This window comes from Scyliorhinus torazame, chromosome 15 (genome assembly GCF_047496885.1).
Source record: "Scyliorhinus torazame isolate Kashiwa2021f chromosome 15, sScyTor2.1, whole genome shotgun sequence".
NCBI classification, from domain to species: Eukaryota; Metazoa; Chordata; class Chondrichthyes; order Carcharhiniformes; family Scyliorhinidae; genus Scyliorhinus; species Scyliorhinus torazame.
In genome coordinates this window covers 199,125,364-199,148,613 of record NC_092721.1, presented here as the reverse complement: position 1 = coordinate 199,148,613, position 23,250 = coordinate 199,125,364, and the positions used below count along the sequence as shown (strand labels likewise).

At 44.8% G+C, this 23,250-nt stretch overlaps 1 protein-coding gene across 5 annotated transcripts in view; it reads right to left on the bottom strand.

The window, feature by feature from the left end:
* Positions 1-13,483: 13,483 nt before the first annotated feature.
* The window catches only part of LOC140392110 (52 kDa repressor of the inhibitor of the protein kinase-like), a 40,641-nt gene continuing 30,874 nt past the window's right edge, over positions 13,484-23,250 (bottom strand). For 3 of the 5 annotated variants that reach the window (XM_072477408.1, XM_072477407.1, XM_072477409.1), the window contains one exon: positions 13,484-22,851. In XM_072477408.1, the coding sequence (XP_072333509.1) occupies positions 19,532-22,851 (3,320 nt within the window). In that variant the 3' untranslated portion in view covers positions 13,484-19,531. The remainder of the gene's footprint in view (positions 22,852-23,250) is intronic. The other 2 variants (XM_072477411.1, XM_072477410.1) reach the window with 2 other exon arrangements.

Here is a 23,250-nt window from a genome sequence, read left to right as displayed (position 1 = left end):
TCCATTCCTCTCCCTGCCCACTGTCAGTGGCTGAATCAAACCTTTCTCCATCTTAGTGTTCTTTCTGACCCTGAAATGAACAGCAAAAAATCATCAGCAAAACATCTTTTCCCAGCTCCGTACCATTGCCGCCTCCAACCCTGTTAAGCTCATCTGCTGCTGAAACCCTCATCCATGGCTTTGTTACTTATCAGGCCGTAAGACACAGGAGCAGAAGTAGGCCATTCGGCCCATCCGCCATTCAATATGATCACTTCTGATCATCCACTTCAATGTCTTTTTCCCCACTGTTTCCCCACATTTCCCTTTATACCATTCGTATTTAGAAATCTATCAATCTCTACTTTAAACAGACTCGAGGACTAAGCTTCCACAGTCCTCTGGGGTAGAGAATCCTAAAGATTCACATCCCTCTAAGTGAAAAGGTTTCTCCACATCTCGGTCCATGATAATAATAATCTTTATCATCAGACCATAAGACATAGGAGCAGAATTAGGCCACTCGGCCCATCGAGTCTGCTCCGCCATTCAATCATGGTTGATATTTTTCTCATCCCCATTCTCCTGCCTTCTCCCCATAACCCCTGATCCCCTTATTAATCAAGAACCTATCAATCTCTGTCTTAAAGACACTCAGTGATTTAGCCTCCACAATCTTCTGCGGCAAAGAGTTCCACAGATTCACCACCCTCTGTTCTAAAGGATCGTCCCTTTAGTCTGAGATGGTGTCCTCTGGTTCTAGTTTCCCCTACAAGTAAAACATCCTCTCCATGTCCACTCTATCCAGGCCTCACAGTATCCTGTAAGCTTCAATAAGACCCCCCCCTCATTCTTCTAAACTCGCAACAAGTACAGATCCAGAGTCCTCAGCAGTTCCTCATTCAACAAGTTCTTCATTCCAGGGATCATTCTTGTGAACCTCCTCTGGACCCTTTCCAAGGCCAGCACATCCTGTCTTAGATACGGGGCCCAAAACTGCACACAATACTCCAAATGGGGTCTGGTCAGAACCTTACACAGCCTCAGAAATACATCCCTGGTCCTGTATTTAGTCCTCTTCGACATGAATGCTAACATTGCATTTGCCTTCTTAACTGCCGACTGAATCTGCACGTTAACCTTAAGAGAATCGTGATCAAGGACTCCCAAGTCCCTTTGTGCTTCTGCTTTCCAAAGCATTTCCCCATTTTGAAAATAGTCTATGCCTAAATTCCTCCTTCCAAAGTGCATAACCTCACACTTTTCCACATTGTATTTCATTTGCACTTCACTCCCACTCTCCTTGCTTGTCCAAATCCTTCTGTAGCCCCCTTGCTTCCTCAATACTACCTGTCCCTCTACAGAACTTTGTATCATCTGCAAACTTAGTCTATTGTTACAAGTAGGCTTACATTAACACTGCAATGAAGTTACTGTGAAAATCCCCTAATCGCCACACTCCAGTGCCTGTTCGGGTACACAGAGGGAGAATTCAGAATGTCCAATTCACCTGATAGCACGTCTTTCGGGACTTGTGGGAGGAAACCGGAGCACCCAGAGGAAACCCCCGCAGACGCGGGGAGAACATACAGACTCTGCACAGACAGTGACCCATGCCGGGATTCGAACCTGGGACCCTGGCGCTGAGAAGCAACAGTGCTAACCACAAACTTGACCTCAAAGAAATTCTGCTTGTTTCTTTCTTAACTTGCACCAAGTTCCATTCAACCATCACCCTGATCAATGCTTGTAGACCCAGATTGATTCTTGGTTTGTAACGTTTCGACTTGAAATTCTATCTTGCTTTGAAATCTCTCCCCGGCCTCACTCCTCCGGCGCCACAGCCCTCCGAGATGTGTGCACTCCTCAGATTCTGGATCTTTGTAACTCTCCGATTGTCATCACTCCATTAGTGACTGTTCCTTCAGTTGCCTGGGCTTAAATTCTGGAAACGTTGTCCTCACCCCAAAACTCCTCTCCACTTCATATCTCTCCATATGTGGCTCAATGTCAAATTTTGTTCGATGACGTGCCTTGGGGTGTTTCCTCAGTGTTAAAGAATTGCTATATAAATGCAACTAGTTATTTTTCAACCTGCCTTGTGTAAATAGCAGGCCTTCTGACAAACAAATATCGTTTGTTGATAAACAATGAAACAAACAAAGAATCTCCACCTCCTTCCCAAGGCCGGGCGGATAAAGTCTCTGTGCAATACCACGTGAAACCCTACAGCAATAAGGACAAGTTGAGTTCCAACTCCATGCTGAGTTCGTTGGTCTCCTGTGTGGTTTCAGCTGCTCTGTCCTCATACATCATATATAATTGGCATTGAGCTAGACAGAGGAGAGCGCCTCACAGTTGTGGAACTACAAGATCAAGAATCAATGGCAGAATGATATAATCTTGGGGGTGAAAATGTGTTTTGCAAACTACCTGAACAAAAAGACCCCCTCCCCCTATATATCGGGAGAAAATTTGCAACTTTAGCATCCTCAGTAGCACCAATGAGCAGAGCTGAAAGGATATTGTTCACCGATACAACACTTGCATTTATAGTGTCTTTCGCCTCAGAGCTTCTCAAAGCACTTTACAGCCAATGAAATATTTTGAAATGCAGCGCAACCGGCTGAGGTTATTGGTAGCACAGAGGTTAGCACTGCTGCTTCCCAACACCAGGGTCCCAGGTTCGATTCCCGGCTTGGGTCACTGTCTGTGCGGAGTCTGCATGGGTTTCCTCCGGGTGTTCCGGAGTTTCCTCCCACAAGTCCCGAAAGACTGTTCGGTGAATTGGACATTCTGAATTCTCCCTCAGTGTACCCAAACGGGTGTCGGAAAGTGGCGACTAGGGGCTTTTCACAACAACTTCATTGCAGTGTTAATGTAAGCCAACTTGTGACAATAATAAAGATTATTATTATTCATGAAGTATTTTGAAATGCAGCGCAACAGCTGAGGGTTATTGGTAGGACAGTGGTTAGCACTGCTGCTTCCCAGCACCAGGGTCCCAGGTTCGATTCCCGGCTTGGGTCACTTCTCAACCTTGCCCCTCGTCAAAGGTGTGGCGACCCTCAGGTTAAATCACTATCAGTCATCTCTCCCCCCTCAAAAGGGGAAAACAGCCTATGGTCATCTGGGACTATGGCAACTTTACATCCTCTTTTTTGTTAAAGTGAAGCCTTGTCTGTCTTTCAGGCCAACATAAAAGATCCCCATTTTGAAGAAGAGTAGCAGACTTCTTCCTGGTGTCTTGTCCAATAACCCCCAATCAATATAAGTCTAAAATCAACTATCTGGCCATTCTCACATTGCTCTATGTGAGAGCCTGCTGTGTGCAAATTGGCTGCTGCATTTCCTACATTGCGACAGGGCTTACACTTCAAAAAATACTTAATTGGCTGTAAAGCTCTTCGGGGTGTCCAGAAAAACAAGTTATAAATGTAGGCCTTAGGGCAGCATGGTGGCACAGTGGTTAGCACTGCTGCCTCACGGCACCGAGGTCCCAGGTTCAAAACCGGCTCTGGGTCACTGTCCGTGTGGAGTTTGCACATTCTCCCCGTGTCTCCGTGGGTTTCGCCCCTCATAATCCAAGGATGTGCAGGGTAGCTGGATTGGCCACGCTAAATTGCCCCTTAATTGGAAAAAATGAACTGGGTACTCTAAATTTATTTTTTTTAAATTAAAAATAAATAAATATAGGCCTTTATTTATTTAATCTAAGAAACACAGCAGCCAGAGTCACATCCCTCAAACAGCAGTGAGTTTATGTTTTGGTAGTGGAGGGACAAATATTGATCAAGATAGCAGGGAGAACTTCACTGCTGCTGGAAACTATGTGGTGCGTTCCCTCATGTTGTCCTGAGAGGGCAGACAGAGCCTGACTTCAACATCTCCTCTGGTAGGACGGTCCCGGGAAGGGGTTCAGCACTTCCTCAGGGCTGCGCCTAGAGTGTCAGATGAAAATCTGCGCTTTAGACTTGAACCCACAACCTCCACAGGCTTGGAGGGCCGAAGGGCCTGTTCCTGTGCTGTACTTTTCTTTTCTATGACTCAAAAGAACAAAGAAAAGTACAGCGCAGGAACAGGCCCTTCGGCCCTCCAAGCCTGCACCGACCATGCTGCCCGTCTAAACTAAAATCTTCTACACTTCCGGGGTCCGTATCCCTCTATTCCCATCCTATTCATGTATTTGTCAAGATGCCCCTTAAATGTCACTATCGTCCCTGCTTCCACCACATCCTTCGGCAGCGAGTTCCAGGCACCCATACCCTCTGTGTAAAAAGACTTGCCTCATACATCTCCTCTAAACCTTAAACCATAGGGCACCTTAAACCTATGCCCCCTAGTAATTGATCCCTCTACCCTGGGAAAAAGACTCTCTGCTAAACCATGGCAGACATCTAGACGTGGGGCAGGATTTTCCGGTCCATTCTGCTGTGGGAATCTTCTGGTCCCGGTCCCCCGAAACAGGTTCCCCAGCGGCGGAACGGCAAAACCATGCAAAACGCCAGAGACATCGGCGGAACCGGAAGATCCTGCCGGCGGGCAATAGTGAGTCTCCTTTGGGAAATCCCACCCCATATGGTCTTGTACTGCTTCCTAACAAACCCCGATATCCTCCAGTAATCTATTTCAAATTGTTTTTCAAAAATCAAACTATTTCCGCCACTACTGCCAACTCTATAAAACAATTATCAGTCAATATGTTTTTTATTAACAAACTTAGCTGAATAGCTCCACCAAAATTGAAGTGCAGGTAAGTATTAGTTGGGAAATATTTACAACTTTTAAAATTCTATAGATTGGGTTTCGAGGGGTGTCGTGAGGAAATGCATATTGTTTGGAACAGGAAGTGGATCTGAGAGGGTGCTACACTGTCAGGGGTGCTATCTTTCAGATAGAAAAGGGCTGAATACCAGACGTGAGGTAAGGGTGACTGCCCTTGACATCAAGGCAGCATTTGAACGAGTGCGGCATCAAGGAGCCCAAGCTAAACTGGTGTCAATAGGAATCAGGGGGAAATCTCTCCGCTGGTTGGAGTCATATCTGACATGAAGGAAGATGGTTGTGGTGGTTCGATATCAATCATCTCAGCTCCAGGACATCACTGCAGTAGTTCCTCAGGGTAGTGTCCTCGGCCCAACCATCTTCAGCTGCTTCATCAATGACCTCCCTTCAATCATATGGTCAGAAATGGGGATGTTTAAGGGTGACTGCATAATGTTCAAACCATTCATGACTCAGATAATGAAGTAGTCCATATCCAAATGCAGCAAGTCCTGGACAATATCCAGGCTTGGGCTGACAAGTGGCAAGTTACATTCGCGTCACAACGTGCCAGACAATGACCATCTCCTACAAGAGTGGATCTAACCATCACCCCTTGACATTCAATGGCATTACCATCACTGAATTCCCCACAATCAACATCCTGGGGGTAACCATTGAACGGAAACTGAACTGGGCTAATCATATAAATACTGTGGCTACCAGAGCAGGTCAAAGGCTAGGAATCCAATGGCGGATAACTCATTTCCTGACCCCCCCCAAAGCCTGTCCACCATCGACAAGGCACAAGTCAGGACTGTAATGGAATACTCTCCACTTGCCTGGATGAGTGCAGCTCCAACAACACTTAAGAAGCTTTAACCATGCAGGACAAAGCAGCCCGCTTGATTGCTCCCCCTTCCACAAACATTCAATCCCTCCACCACCGACGAACAGTAGCAGCCATCTACAAGATGCATTGCAAGAACTCACCAAGGTTACTTTGGCAGCACCTTCCAACCCCATGACATCTAGGACAAGAGCAGCAGATACATGGGAACCCCACCACCTGCAAGGTCCCATCAAAGCCACACACCCTCCTGACTTGGAAATATATTGCTGCTCCTTCCCTGTCGCTGGGGCAAAATCCTGGAACTTCCTAACAGCACAATAGGTGTGCCTACACCTCAGGCATTGCAGCGGTTCAAGAAGGCAGCTCACCACTATCTTCTGAAGAGCAACTAGGGATGGGAAATAAATGCTGGCCTAACCAGCGAAGCCCACATCCCGTAAATGAATTTTAAAAATGAAATGAAATGAGATGATCGGGTAGCACGGTAGCATAGTGGTTTCCACAATTGCTTCACAGCTCCAAGGTCCCAGGTTAGATTCCCAGCTTGGGTCACTGTCTGTGTGGAGTCTGCACGTTCTCCCCGTGTGTGCGTGGGTTTCCTCCGGTTTCCTCCCACAGTCCAAAGATGTGCAGGTTAGGTGGATTGGCCGTGCTAAATTGCCCTTGGTGTCCAGAATTGCCCTTAGTGTTGGGTGGGGTTAGTGGGTTATGGGGATAGGGTGGAGGTGTGTGCTTGAGTAGGGTGCTCTTTCCATGGGCTGGTGCAGACTCGATAGGCCGAATGGCCTCCTTCTGCACTGTAAATTCTATGATTCTATATTAAAATTGGGGCCCATCTAACATCTCAGGTGAATGTGAAATATTCCATGGCACTATTCGAATAAGGAGGTAAGTCTCCCTTTATCCTGTCCAATCTATGGAAAAATGACATTAAAACAATTCAATTGTTCATTTACTGTATCGCTGTTTGTGGGATCTTACTGTGCCATTTTGGTCTCCATGATAATACTTCAAAAGTGCCACGATAGTGACATTTAAGGGGCATCTCGACAAATACATGAATAGGATGGGAATAGAGGGATACGGACCCAGGAAGTGTAGAAGATTGTAGTTTAGTCGGGCAGCATGGTCGGCACGGGCTTGGAGGGCCGAAGGGCCTGTTCCTGAACTGTACATTTCTTTGTTCTAGTCCAAGAGTATGTTCGGAAGCCCTGAGGGTGTGAAATTAAAGTTTTTCCTTTGCCATCCTATAACATAATGCTTTTGACAAAATAAATGTTTTTTAAAAATGGAGGGGGAGTAAAGGTATACTTTGGGCATCCATGACCAAGGAATTAGTCTTCACAGCATAGATAGAACACGACGTGTATCAGCCTCACCTTAAAGCCATTCAAAGGCCACTCGGATTTTGTTCCAGCAATGCGTTTGCTGAAAAACTTCCACGTTTGTCCGAGTAAGCTTAGGTTCTTTCATGAATGAATTCTTTCCATTTACCTGTCAACTTTGATGTCGGGTCCGCCTTTGATCTGCTACGCACGAGGCTTTGCAAGAGAGAGATGGTCCTGGAAACTTCAATTGAAAAGATAGACTGCTGAGTAGATCGTTAACCGCACGGCTGTTTACATTGACCTTTAGACCTAGTGGTATACAGTAGTCTTAGGCTGTTAATCCGTGTGTAGCTCTATCTTGTGAACGAACATGAGAGAGCAGCTGGATCCTGAAGGCACATTCAAGCATGAAAAATTCCACAAGCTCAATCTTCTGAAGACACTGCCTGCTGTCGGACTTTGCTGCAGAGAGCAGACAGCCCTTGGTCAAAGCTGTCGACATCGACATCATGTGGTGCAGCGACTTGAGTGTTACCATTTGTCATAGTGCGTGCACTGGGAATTACGGCTTTCCCAACTGCTATCCAAAAACAAAAACCCTGTGCGCGTGGGCCTGAGATGAAAATCAAGCATTTAATGTTGTCCACAACGCAATAGTCTACAGTGCAAAAAACAGGTCATTCAGCCTAACTGGGTCATTTAGACTCCACACCAGCCTTATCATCTAAGCCAGTAGTTCTCGAAGTGGGGTATTGGAACCCTGTGGTTCTGTACTGACATTCTGGGTGTGTGTGTGTGATGAAATAACATGAAAGTGCTTACATGGGTAGCCAGAGACAGGAGTTGAGTGGCACAACCACATTTACAGCAGTGTGGGCAACCTGTCTCACCAAGGTGGGGAGTATGCCTGGAGGAGCACTGGGAGTTGCATTAAAAACTTATATTTTTGTGGAACCTGGAAGTGAATATCCTTAAGTAAATACCAATATACAAAATAGGAGAAGTGGACCACTGAGCCTGCTCCACCATTCAATAAGAACATGTTTGTGTTTCACGTGGTTGGCACTGCTCTCTCAATAGTGCCAGGAACCTGGGTTCAATTCTGGCCTTGGGTGACTGCATGGAGTCTGCACGTTTTCCCCGTCCGTGTGGGTTTCCTCCGATCGTCCAAAAATGTGCAGTTTAGGTGGATTGGCCATGATAAATTACCCCTTAAGTGTCCAGGCATGAGCAGGTTAAGTTACAGGGCAGTGGATTGGTGCGCTCGATGGGCCTCATTCTGCACCGTCAGGATTCTATGCTTCCAAGTTCCATTCCCTCCCCTCCCCCGAACCCTCTGATAACCGTTGATTCGCTTGCCTAACAAGAACCTACCTCAAAAATATCCAATGACCCCCCCCCTCCTCCACCGCCATGCAGAGTCGCACAACCCTCTGACCAAAAGCATTTCTCCTCATTTCTGTCCCAAAAGAGTGACCCCTAATTTTAAAAGTGTCCCCTAGTTCTACTCACCCACAAAACATCCTTTCCACATCCACCTTGTCAAGATTGTTAAGGATCTTGTATACTTCAATTAAGTCACCCCTGTATTTTCTTTTATTCCCTTTTCTTCTCACGCACTTAATGATCTGTTGAGCTGCTCGCAGAAAAATACTTTTCACTGTACCTCGGTACACGTGACAATAAACAAATCCAATCCAATCCCTCACTCCTCTAAACTCCAGTGAAAACAAACCCAGTCAGTCCAACCAATCCTCATAAGAAAACCCATTCAATCCAGGTATCAATCTAGTAAACCTCCTTGGGACTGCCTTCCTTAAATAAGGAGATGAAAATTGCAGTGTTCAAGATGTGGTCTCACCAATGCCCTGAAAAACTGAAGCATATCATCCTTACTTTTACGCTCAATTCCTCTCAGAATATAGGATAATATTCCATTGGTCTTCTTAATTACATGCTGCACCTGCATACTAACCTTTTGTGACTCGTGCACTAGAACACCTAGATTCATCGGCACCTCAGAATTCTGCAATCGTTCTCCATTTAAGTAATGCTCTCCTTTTTTATTCTTCCTGCCAAAGTGAACTTCACATTGTCCCACATTATACTGCATCTGCCAGATTTTTGCCTGTTCATTCAACCTATCTATATCCATCTGCAGCCTCCTTGCGTCTCCTTCACAACATACTTTCCTAACTATTTTTGTGTCATCTGCAAATTTAGCTCCATGCCTTCATTCCTATCATCCAAGTCATTGATGTAAATTATAAAAGGTTGAGGCCCCAGCAGACATCTGCGGAACTCCACTCATCACATCCGTCAGTCAGACAAAGACCCATTTATGCATACTCTGTTTTTATAATACTAATCTTAATTATTGTCACAAGTAGGCTTACATTAACACTGCAATGAAGTTAGTGAAAATCACCTAGTCACCACATCCCGGCGCCAGTTCAGGTAGACAATGTCCAATTCACCGATCCACCCAACAAGCACATCTTTCGGGATTTTTGAGAGAGGAAACCGGAGCATCCAGAGGAAACCCACAAAGAAAAGGGGAGAACATGCAGATTCCGCACAGACAGTGACCCAAGCGGGAATCAAACTTGGGACCCTGGTGCTGTGAAGCAAGAGTGCTAACCACTGTGGTACCACGCCGCTCACCAATCTCCTATCCAGGTTAATATGTTACCCGTTACGCCTTGAGCTTTTATTTTCCACAATAATCTATTAAGTGCCTTCTGGAAATCCAAGTACAGTACCTCTACAGACTCCCCTTCATAGAATTGGTTAAATATGACTTCTCTTTCACAAAATCATGCCCTTCCCAATTACCTTGAGTTTTTTTTTTAAAAAGTGCCCAGCTATAACCTCTTTAATGATTGATTCTAACACCTTCCCCATGACAGACATCAAGCTAACTGGCCTACAATTTCCTGTTATTTGCCTCCTTCCGTTCTTGAATAGAGGAGCTAATTTTGCTACTTTCCACTGTGATGGAACCTTTCCAGAAAGTAGGGTATTTTGGAAAATTAACACCAACGCATCTACTACCTCATTAGCTGCCTCTTTAAGCCCCGAGGATTAAGTCCATCAGGACCTGGAGACTGGTCAGTCATTTTGCTCAGTATCCGCTTTCCTAGCGATTGCTATTTCACCTCTCACCCATCCACCTCCTGATTTACAGCTATTACTGGAAATTCTTCTGTATCCTCTATAGTGAAGACAAAATACGTGTTGATTTCATCTGCTATTTCCTCGTCATCTTTCATGAACTCCCCATTCTCACTCTCCAGTGGACGAACACTTGACTTAGTCTTTTCCTTTTTTAGAAACCTGTAGGAACTCCTATCAATTTTAAAATTTCTATCCAGCTTCCTCTTAGATTCTTAGTTCTCCTGATTAACATTTTAATCATTCTACGTTCACTTAAAAAAAAATGTTTTATATAGAGTACCCAATTATTTTATTTCCAATTAAGGGGAAATTTAGTGCGGCCAATCCATCTACCCTGCACATCTCTAGGTTGTGGGGGTGAAACCCACGCAGACACGGGGAGAATGTGCAAACTCCATGCGGACAGTGACCCAGAGCCGGCATCAAACCAAGGTCCTCAGCGCTGTAGGCAGCAGTGCTAACCACTGCACCACAGTGCTGCCCCATTCTATGTTCACTTAAACACTCTTCACGAGCAGTACTTTCAGGTTCTATATTAATTTAAATGGATGGTCCTGGAATACTAATTTATATACATCCAGGCGTCCTTCAAACTCAGGACTTTGAGAACTATTGTCTAACCCGACCATACCCTTCTTCCTTAGCCCTCACGGGCTTACCTAGTTTTCCGTCAAATGCGATGGAATTGTCAGCCGACACTTAATAGCTCGATCCAGCATGTTAAGAAATGCTTCATTTTTCTTCCATTATGGAGATGATATATACAAGGCCATAATATGCCAGATTGGTCTGCCTCTACGTCCCCAAGTCCTGCTGCTAGTTGGCTGTCACCTCGATGCTGATTCTGGGATTAAGATGGACAAGACACAAGAATTGCCCAAGTCAGCAAAGAAGATGTGGTGGCCTCAAGGAGGCAATTTGGTGACACATTTGGGTCATTGTGGTGTCTTGCTCTCTACCGGGCAGAGTCTGACCAATATGATTTTGCATGACAGAAAGATCAAGGCAGTAGATCTAACTGGACAGCCCTTTGAAAAAAAACTGGCACCAGTGTGATGAGCTGAATGATCCGCTACCGTGAACATTTTACAATTCCGGTCACACAACCATCAAGAATTGTTGGGGCATGGGGCAGCACGGTGGCGCAGTGGGTTAGCACTGTGGCCTCACAGCGCCGAGGACCCAGGTTCAATCCCGGCTCTGGGTCACTGTCCGTGGAGTTTGCCCATTCTCCCTGTGTTTGCCTGGGTTTGGCTCTCACAAACCAAAAATGTAGAAGCTAGGTGGATTGGGCACGCTACATTGCCCCTTAATGGGAAAAAATGAATTGGGTACTCTAAATTTTAAAAAAAAAATTGATGGGGCACGACCCTCAGAAATCATGAGGACCAGAGATTAAACCCGTCATCCATCACCAGAGATCCTCTGCCTAAATGCATTCTTGACTTTATTTTACTTAACACCTAAATATTTGTAATAATCAGTGGAAGGATAGATTTGATTTGCAGATTACACTTTGCAATTAACTTTGAATGCGCACAGACGAGCTCCCCTGGTGGCTCAAAAATGTTATCAACGAGTAGTCAGGGGCAGCACGGTGGTTAGCACTGCTGCCTATGGTGCTGAGGACCCGGGTTCGATCCCGGCCACGGGTCACTGTCTGGGTGGGAGTTTGCACATTCCCCCCTGTCTGCGGGGTTTCACCCCCACAACCCAAAGATGTGCAGTTTAGTTGGATTAGCCACACTAAATTACCCCTCAACTAGAAAAAAATAATAATTGGGTACTCTAAATTTTTTTATTTTTAAAAAAAAAATCAATGGGTAGTCAAACCACACAGATTAAAATGGTATCAGGCTCACTCCCCAACTTGCGCCATTAACCAATCTCAATTTGACAAGCGACAGGGATATTGCCAGTCCTGTGTCCTAGGAATACAGGACAAATCAACATTTAATACAAAAAACGTTATGCCACATCCAACAATCTTGCATTGCTTTTTACCCTCTCCCTTACTGAAGGTATTGACACTGGTTGGGTTACAGTTCCATAGAAATCAACCAGGTTCCCAGGTTTAATTCCTGGCCTGCGGAGGTGACGGATTGCTGTCAGAGGAACATGTGTACAGCAACAATTTGCATTAATGCAGCGCCTTTAACACAGTAAATCATCCCAAGATACTGGACAGGAGCCCATCCGACACAAGGATAGCTACATTAGATATCAGGGCAGGTGATCAAACGATTAAGGAACAATTTAGAAGAACAAAGTTAAAGATGGAGAGATTTAGGGAGTGAATTCTAGCGATAAGGACATAAGACTGCAATGAAGGGGAGCATAGAATGTACAGTGCAGGAGGAGGCCATTCGGCCCATCAAGTCTGCACCAGCCCTTGGAAAGAGCACCCTTCCTAAGCCTACAACTCCCTATCCCCGTAACCTTTTTGAACACCAAGGGCAATTTAGCATGGCAATCCACCTAACCTGAACATCTTTGGACTGTGGGAGCAAACCCACACAGACACGGGGAGAACGTGCAGACAGTGACCCAAGCTGGGAATCGAACCTGGGACCCTGGAGCTGTGAAGCAACCGTGTTAACCACTGTGCTACCGTGCCGGTAGATCTCAGAAGGTTCTCAGGCTGGAGGTCAGTGATGAGGAGAGGCAAGGCTATCAGGGGATTTGATAACAAAGATGAGAATTTTTAAAGTCAAGGCACTGCTGTTCCAAGAGCCAATATGTGGGATTATGGGTGAGATAATATGTATGGGTGAGAAGGACCTGGGGGCAGAAGAGTCAAGCTAAGCTCAGAATTAGTGGGTAGTAGGTGGAAGCACTGCAAGAGCAACTCCAGTCTCAATCTATCCCCAAGATATCCATGAAGGGTTCAGCAGTAGATGGGTTGATGTAAGGGCAGAGACAAGTGATGTTACAGAGGTGTTAATATGGGTTTGGAAGCTCATCGAAGGATCAATCAGGTTGGCGGGGTTGCAAAGGCAGTCTCAGTGGCCAGGACTTGGGAGTCACACAGGGTTGAAGTTGGCGGCTAGGGTATGGAGTCTGTGGTGGGGATCAAAGAAGAGCTTTAGGCTTTCCAAATCTGACCCAGTGTGATAAATCAGGGACAGTGGAGAGAATTGAGAGAGGTAGTGTACGTAGTGCTTGTTGTGAGCTTTAGTAGTCAAGTCAGTCTTCCTACACCAAGGGTCCAGCGACCTGTTGCCAGTGTCCACCCGGTTCACATATGAAGGCCTTTTATAAGGTACTAGAAATCGTGGAATTCTACCAGACACAAAGTCATTCGGAGACAGGGGAGAAAAGGTGGGGGTGGAAAAAGGGAAGTGGCAAGAAGGATTTCTGAAAAGAAAAACAGGAGGAGTCATTCATCTAAGATTTCAATTTATTGTAAAATACAGATACACACAAAATGTATGCAACGTCTAGACGGCAGAAATAAGCCAAATTAGGAAGTTTTGCAACACTGAATGTAAAACAAGATCACAAGAAACGTGACTTATTCCATTGCATCCACATACTACAAAAGGTAACAATTTTGACAAGGTTCTTTCATAATTAATGAAAAAAGTTACAATATTAAACAAGTGCAGGAGGTTTTTCTCTGAACGTTTTACTGGGCCTGGTGGTGCGCTAAAGTACAAACCTTGCAGGTGCAGCAAATGCAAGAGGCAGTGGCCTGAAAAAAGGGAAACATCAGTAACAGAAGTACTGATTTTCAAATCCATTCACACCGGGACCTGTTAATATGCACTGCTTATTGTAGTGAGGACTTTTTAAAAAAAGCCACAAGACATTTTCGAAAAGCTTTACAAGTTGAAAATAGAGGCTGCTCATTCTATTTCTAGTTGGGGTGGGGGTAAGGGCAGGTGACAGAAGTGGGAAAGAGACACAATAAACATTCTCTGAAGTAGCAGGGTGGGAGAATGCAGATTCGCAATTCGGTGATGCCAGCATAAAACTTAATTAGATGCCGAATGCAAATGACTGCTTTCGGGATGGAAATGACAGCTGGAGAAAAAGTTAGTTTTGTTGTGTGCATTAATATGTCTACCACCTGGATGGTAGTGTTGAATAATTTTAGTGTGCTCTTTCCCCCCCCGCCATCAACATTTTTTAACGCTTTTCTATGGAGACTAAAACTCATAACAGCCTTGCCACTTATTGGAATGAGCATTAACTTTGCTGCACCTACTCACTGAACTGCGCTACTAACTGGTGAAGATCAGCGCGAGTTTATTCTAAGAATCCCCCCAACCAATATTTACACAAACAAGGTTAGAAATGTCTCGTCCAGAAACTGAAATTGTACAAGATTCAATTCAACATTTTCCACCCCCCAGTAACTCGCCCAAATGGCTTCCATTTGAGTGTGAGCTGTGACAATGTGCTGAGAGAACTATCTGAATGCACAACAATACCCACCTTTGATGCTGTCCTCACCCTGTGCCCAGCAAGCTGGGGAGCAACTGGAATCGGGTGCCTCGACCAAACCATTTTCCTTCACACAAGCTGGGGGTAGCTGCAGCGACTGTAGTGGGCTTCAGCAGACACTTAAAATCAGCGATGGTGCCTTCAACTCCAAGTCATGGTCTTGGGGGGTGGGGGAGGGCTTGCAGGACCCTATACCATTTTATCTGAAACACCTTTGATAAGTACACGATACAGAGCATTACAAAAATAACTTTCCAAATTAGCAGTCAGGCTTAAGGAACTCACAAATTGATGAGTCTTTAAAAAATATATAAATTAAGATAGTACAAATAGCAAGCCTACAAGCCTTTTAACTGTAATTTAAAAGTTCCAACATTAATTTCAAAGTGTTTCACATAAATGAATTTCTAACACAATTATCAGCTTAATGGGAAAGCAGGTATGTGAAAATTTTGTTGCATTATAAAACAATTACCAACTCGTAACAAGTTAATGGTTAATTAATCTGGTATACTGACATGCCTTTAAACATCAAAATACTGTTCCTTCTGCGCCAGTGTGTTACACACACCGCACTAATGCAAGAGGAGTTTTATACAAAATGAGAGAGGTCAATTACTCGACCCAGTAAATCTGATCGGGGCTGGAAGAATCCACGCAACACCTTTTAAAACGAGATTCAGAGGTTGCTGTATCGCATTATCATTAAATTCTCCAGACAACCTACATGGCACATGGAAAAAGCTCCCTCCAATGGCCTAATATAGAATTGCACCATCCACTGCAGTATCCGGTCCTCGGTTTAAGATCTGTTCCACGCTGAGCTTGTTGATTTTCAACTGTGCAACAATCGAAGCTTGGGCGGAGAAGGGAATCAATCTGGGTTTCTGCAGCTAACTGCCATTCAAGCTAGTCATGCACCATTGGGGATGTCAATTCAGAGTGTGGGGCTGGTTTAGCACACTGGGCTAAATCGCTGGCTTTTAAAGCAGACCAAGGCAGGCCAGCAGCACAGTTCGATTCCCGTAACAGCCTCCCCGAACAGGCGCCGGAATGTGGAGACTAGGGGCTTTTCACAGTAACTTCATTGAAGCCTACTTCAACCAAGACAGTTGCATGGGCTGCTGACATTTGCCCCAGAGGTTCATGTGTGGAAAATAGCTACACGGGGCCTCTGGAAATGTATTTGTGAATTGAATCAATGCGTCCATATTCATGTCCTCCACTGTTCTCCCATTGCTTTGGGCAATTCTTCTTTTGTCAAGCTCTGAGGAACAGTCAAAGCCCAAAGCATCAATCTTTACAAACTGTCCGATCGTATTTGTAGTTTTTATCTGAAGCTAATACCTGTTACCCCTCCACCTAACTCCATCTCAAGGAATTTGCTTAATAGTACAATAGGAAACTACTCCCCAAACTCTCTATTTTGCTAGTTTCAGTAAGGGTTTGTCTGCAGTTATGGATAATTGCACCGCCTCACAGCCCTAAACGGCCAATGCCCACTTTAGCGTAACAAACGTTATCTTTCCTTTCCCAAGATGCTGACACGCGCTGGGATGCAGTTCCTCAGGCGGCTGAAGACCAACCCTCACCGCAGTGATCATTTTGACTTGTGTGCAGTGCAGCCAGCAACTGAGCACAGGCAGGCGACAAGACTAGAGAGGGAGGAACCACAGCCAAGTCCTCATACTACGTTGACACATAAGACAGCAGCTACCGGATATAAAACATTAACTGATACCCCCCCTCCATTGCCCACAGGCACTGAAACCAACTGTAGTCTTAACCTGGCACAGACTAGGATGAAACATGGGGCCATGATGTTTGGTCAGTTGCACAGTGCCTTTACCACTCAAGACACTGGGAAGAAACTTAAATGCTTCAACTAAATGCGCTATCGAAATAACAGAATCATCAGATGTGAAATTTGCTCCTGGATAAAACAGGAACAAAATTGTAAAAACGACATAATGTCCTGGTAAACAAGTGCATTCACTTCAGCTCCAACTTTTGAACCAGCAACATAAGTATGTTGGGCACACAAACAATGCAGCTGCTTTATACTCGAGCAGCCTGAAGTTAGTCCTACAAGTCTTGAAAACATATCCCACCTTAATTTTTGCCGAGATGTATTTAACCCAGATCGATCAACGAGCACTTCTCGCAGGGATTATTTTAATCAACCGTTGCGCAGCGGTGGCCATTTTCTATTTTCCTCGATGGTATGGATTCAAGAAAAATGCAAAAACTTCAGCATGTGGATTCCTCTCTTCCCTGAACAAGGCAGCAACCGCAAATTGCTGAACAACCAACACATTAAACGGAGTATTAAACCCAAACTGTAAAGCAATCCTCATATTTTCTCGGTAACATGGGACCCTGGCTACGTGGAAAACAGCGCTCCTTCGTATCCTGAGATGTGAGTTGGCATGGTTTTAATGCAAGGTTTTAGTGTTTTGTTCCTTCAAATCAAATGGAGTCAAACGTCGTTCTTGGGTTTTCCGGACTGCCGCGATGCATCTTGTTGTTCGATATTGTCGATTTCGGTTACCGAGACACTTGCTATAAAGATGATGCCGAGCTACATCAGGTAAATTAATATCTAAAATAATTAATGCCATGATGATCAGGATAAGTCTCAAGTCAGACATGTGGTTTTTTCTCATCCTTGATCGTTTGGTGGAATGTCAAATGTGCTTTTGGAATTGCTATCCTGCAAGTATAAAAGACCAGATGAGTAACAAAACTGGGGTGTTACAGCGGTTATTCAAACATGTTCTCGTCTCCTAGACACAATTTTATTTCGTCTCAGGAAACAGTAATGAAGAAATGTTTTTTTTTCTGTCTTCCTTCCTCTTTTATAACCAGTGATTAATCCAGGGGTACAGGGTCACAGACATGAGCAGCACTAACACTCTCACCCTGCTGACCTCTATTAATAACCTGGTGAACACTGCACTCACGCCTCCATATCTCAGAAAGCAGCACAGGTTTAAGAGCAGCCAGATTTAATCCATGAGCACCCCCCCCCCTCACCCAGCAGAGACAGGGCCAATTATAATTCCTCCCCAGCTATCAGATGTGAAATTAACTAACTCAGCAGAGGTCAGACCAGAAACTTTTACCATCTGTATGTTTCAGCACTTCACTGCTTAACCGCAGGTCTTTGTCAGGTGGTTACAAGTACCCGATATGGAATAATCTGCTGTTTCAACCCAGTTCCTGGGTAAATGGAGGGCTACTGCACAAATATGACCAAAATATGGCATAACTTGGTCATCTCAGTTGGCATGGCAAGGAAAAAAAATTAAGACCACGATGCTAAAAAGTGCTCCTTTAAGATTCGGATTAAGGCAGATTGCTGCAGAAGCAATGATAAAGCTTTATTCTGAATCTATCAAAACCTATCATGGCTTTACAGGCTGTTCAAAACAGACTTTCAAAAGTAGGAAATTATGTTTTGCATGTAGTACAGACATCGCTCACCATTAGCCGTTACTTCTTCTAGCCCTAAAATAAATGTAAAACATTCCTCATCTTCAACAGGCTGGCAGCTACAGCCAGCTTTCAGCACACACGGACTAGGGTGGACTGAAGAAAATTAAAACAAGTGTCTTGGGAGACAAAAAAAACATGTTGGAACAATCACCGTAACATCCAGTTTCTTTATCCTGTGTTTGCAGGATAGTTCGCCAATGTTCCCAAACTAGTTTGTATCCAGTGCTCTCAGCCGGCTGTGAGGGTATGTGTAGAAGTAGATGATGTCAAGGCCAGGGTCAGCTGAGCTGGTCAATGCTCCTCAGACTGGAGGAGAGCTACTTGGCCAGGCAATGAAAGGTGTCACTCATACACCAGCAGGAGCCAATACCTTCAGGAGCGGAGTGAGAAAGAAACAATTACATTTCTAGAAGATAGTTTCTGAAACCATTCATGAATCTCCAACAGCTTGTCATATCCAATTATCAAACAGCAAGTCGGTAGCATCCAATCCCCATTTTCCTGGCAATGGGGAGAAGAAAAGACATGACAGTCTCATTGGCTACTATAACCACCATTGCATCTGATGAAGGGACAGAATTCAGTAAGGGGGAATGCTGACTGGGCCGTAGCTACCAAGGGTATACTACTGTGAAACTAATTATTATATCTTTAAAACCTCAGTTGGACCATGGATAGATGGAAACATTTTGTTAAAATCTTTCATTAAACAAGCTTGACGGTCTCATGACTGTTGCAGTACAGAGCCAGAGATCAGGATCAACCCCTGATTTCAGTATCCCCATACTAGTTTTTTTATTTGGGGGCGGGGGGGGGGGGGGGAGGAGAGAAGGGAAAGGAGAAGAGAACACCAAAATAAATAGCCAGTGTTTGCACGCCTGTCCAGCACCTAATACATGTGTATAGATTCTGGACAAGTCATGATATGAGCTCATACAAAGTACCAAGGAATGTCACACAACCAAATTCCAACATGTCTATGGTTTAAGGATAAACAAGTTCAACAGTTCAACCTCCAGTTATACTTGGGAAATGTTGGTGTGCTTAAACGCTGTTGCTCACGTGTAATGTTCATGTATGTATCTACCTACACATCACTTTTTCTAAACTTAACTTTTGACAGAAAGAAAAAAGCACAGCTCTCTGTTAAATAAGCATGATGGGCAGGCAGGTTTCACGTGTGGATGTTTCTTTGGCAAGTTTATCTTCCTGGGCCAAAATAAGAAGCAAAGAATGCTCAACTCAGAGGTAATTAATCACAGAAGGGCGGGAAGACATAATGGTACTCATAGGGGAGGGGTAATAAAACAAGGAATGAAAATACTTAAAAAACTGTAATTTATTTCACCCTTAAACAGCTTGGAGCACTCCCCCCTCCCTTCCCCCATGCAGCAGTCTTCAAATTTAAACATGCCCAACCTGACTGTCACAGATTTAGCTGTAGACTGCTACAAATATAACTGAAGTAGCGTAACGAATCATTTTATTGTATGGCTACTTCAGAACTATTTGCATTGCTCACACTAGAAATGTTCGTTTCAGAATTGCTTTCTTCTGAATTTTTAATTTCCACAATCTTTATTGTGTCACCATTCACATCCTGACTGCACACACTTACATTGTCTACTCCCACTGTGCCTGTTTCTGGAGGAGGGCTCTGCAGTTCCATTGCTTCTGGACGGTTCTCCAGTTCCACCACGTTTCCCTCAGGACATTGTTCCAGCTCTGTAGCTTGCGATTCCACAGCACTTGCACCCGAATGGTGCTCTATCTCTACGGTGTCCATCTCTGGATGGCTCTCTATTGCAGTACGAGACTCCAGTTGGCTCTGAGAGTCCAGTGTGTTAGCTCCTGGGTGATGTTGCAAGTCCACAGCTGTAGTCTGCGGTTGTTGCTGTACCTCTGTAGCGGCAGGTTCTGGGTGGTGCTGGATTTCCACGGTCTCCAGCTCTGAAGGCTGTTGCATCTCTGGAGCAACAGATGCCAGAGGGTGTTGGATCTCTACTTCACCAGGCACTGGATGGTGCTGTCCCTCTGTAGCAACAGACTGCTGATGGTGCTGTATCTCTGCCTCACCAGGTTTCAGGTGGCGCTCGTGTTGCATTTCTATGGCACCGGGTTGTGGATGTTGCTGTAATTCGGTGGTACTAGGCTCTGGACAAGGATCCACCTCCATGGTGCTCTCCTCTATACGTTGGCTCAACTCCACATCACTCGACTCCGGATGGTGCAATTCTGCAGTGTTGCCCGCTGGATGGTGCTGTAGTACCACAGTATTCCCTTCCAGATGGTGTTGCAGAGCCACTGTACTCTCCTGCACCTGGTGCTGCAACTCCACAGTGGTGTTCTCCAACTCTGGTTGGACCTCTACTGCTCTCACCTCAATAACTTCTACTGCTTGATGTTGCTGCAATTCCACGCCATTCACCCCTGGGTGATGTTGCAACTCCACACCATTCACCTCTGGATGGTGAATCACCTCCACCACCCTACCCTCGATGTGGTGCTGCAGTTCCATGCTGTCTTCTATTGTCTGCTGGCTGACCTCAGCCCCCTCCGGGTGGTGTTGCAATTCCACACTGGGCTCAGCTGAATGCTGGGTCACAATCATGGTGCTGCTTACTGGAAACTGCTGCAGTTCTACAGTGGTCCCATCTGCATGCTGGGTCACTTCTATGACAGTCTTATCCGAATTCTGACAGACCTCCATGAGACATCCCGCCGGTTGGTGATGTAGCACAATCCCACTCTCCACTGTGTGGCTCGCCACCTGCAAGCACTCACCGTCTACTTCATACACCGTCCGTGCACTTGCATCCAAATTATTTATTTCCATACTGCCTGCATCATGATTGTTTACATCCACATTATCTGAATCGGTCACATGTGCCAGCTGCATTTTCTCTGGGTACAGTTTAGCATAGGTATCAACCATCATGTCATAGTCATGTTTTGCATCATAATTAATATGGATCAGTGCCAGACTGCTTGTTCGCTCCTCGACTGGAGTGACTTTCACATACGCTTTGAGTCGTTTCCGTCCAATTTCAAACTTGTCAGTTTCAAGTTGAATAATAGGCAGATTGGAGACGATTTTGAGCAAAGTATATACATTTGGAAAGAACTTGATGTCAGGATGGCGCAAAGTGTCAAAAATAGTACTAGGAAGTTCAACATCCCGGCTTCGATGTTTCCATTTTATCTTCCAACAGTGGAGTTCTGCTGAAAGTGTATCTGGATTTGGGAGATCATCTTTGTATAAATCAGCCATGTTTTCCTCTCCAGTGTTATATTTCAGCTGGGCCATGACAGAAGGCACCAACGACAGGCACTTGAGTGCCTTTAACTGCTGCTCAGAGAACATGTCCTCAATTTCTAAAATAATGTGGTCCAGGAATGGTGCACTAATTGATTCTTTGTAGTAGTTTTCAGGAGTCTCCTCAGACATCTCTTCACTGTGAGGTGGCCTGCGGCACCTCCATGGCAACTTTAGTTCAATCCTCATTTTGACTGACAAATTGGAGGCTTCTTCCAACCAGAACTCGTGATAGACGTCAATGTTGTCCCTCATTTCATTTAACGAGTGCAGGACCGCGGTCAAGGTGCTCGAGGCAAAATAGGTGTCCGATGCTTGACCTTGGAGATTTTTGCCAAAGGCTCTTGTAAACGAGAGGACATTCTTCAGGACCATGAGGGAGACAACTATATCAAAATCTCTCATGGTCGAGGACAGCATGCTGGCCTGGGTTGCTATCTCGGCATTCCACCTACCACACGTGTCGTAACTGATCTCATCCAAGCAGGTCACCAGCACTTCATAAAGGTCTGCCATGATCTCAAAAGTGTCATGTCTTTCATACCAATTGATTTGAAAAAGCTTTTTCAGCTCCTTTGCCTTTGCCTCATTTGTTTGATAGATGCCATCAATGCCAACCTCAAAAACCTTCTGGAGGTGAGGGGACAAACTAAAAAATGATACAATGCTCTCCATCAAGCTCAACAGCATGTTAATACCAAAAATCAGGCTGGACTTGGCTATCCATATGTTTAAGGGGTAGGAGGAACTAAGAGTGCACAATGCCTTTGGGCACTGCTGCAAAATACTAGCCACAATAACTCGCTTTTTGTAGGACATTGCGCCCGTGCCATTATATGCTTGCCCACGACAGTAATACATGTTCAGTCCCCACTTTTCCGTAAGTGTCTCGTGGATCCGACTTGCCAAGAACTCTCCATCAAGCTCACAGGGTATGAAGCCGACAAACTCTTGTCTCAGACAGTCAGACTCATCCACAAATCTAATTAACATGGACACATGGTCAAGCCCTGCAACATTAATCACTTCATCAGTTATAATTGAAAAAAAGTTGCTGTCACGTACTTCTCGGAGTACCTCCTCCCGTATGCACATTTCACAGATGGCTAACAGGTCTTTTTGCAAGCTCTTTGGACAGTACACTGCATTCACGGCAGTAGTCTCAAACCTTTTTCGAAGAATTTCATCACCTGCATTCATTCTGAATTCCAGCAGTGCTTGAATGTTGTCAGGAGTATTGCACAAGTCGCTCAGGTTTTCAGCGCCAGATCCTCCCAATGGAACATTTTGCCTTCCCAACAGCAATATAGTTTCAAATAAAACTTTGAGAAACTCTTTGTTCCCTTTTTCTTCAGGTGTCAAGTTCAAAGATTCGTCCAGGAGAACAGACTCCTCGAGGCTTTCTGTGGCTTCTTCCAGGTCTGTTTTGTCTAGTTCATCGATCGCCTCCTGTTTACACTGCAGACCTCTCAAGACATCACAATCGGCTTAAAACATTAAGAAAAAAGTTTGAGGTTATTGTGAAAATTTATCATACGTAAATACAGATGTACAAGTAAAGCTGTTGATTCTACAAACCCTTAGCATTAGATCAACACAAGAGCCAGACAATTGACGTAATTGTCCCTGGTCAGGAAATACATTTTTAAAAAAAATTAAATGTACACAGAATTCCACTTTTTAAGTCATTCACAGGATTTGGGCATCGCTGGCTGGGCCAGCATTTATTTCCCATTCCATTGCCCATTTAAGAGTCAACCACTTCTGTGGATCTCGAGGCATATATATGTAGGTCAGAGAGCAGATTTCCTTTCCTAAAGGACTTCAGTGAACCAGATGGGCTTTTACAACAATCAATAATGGTTTCAGTTACTCACCATCATATG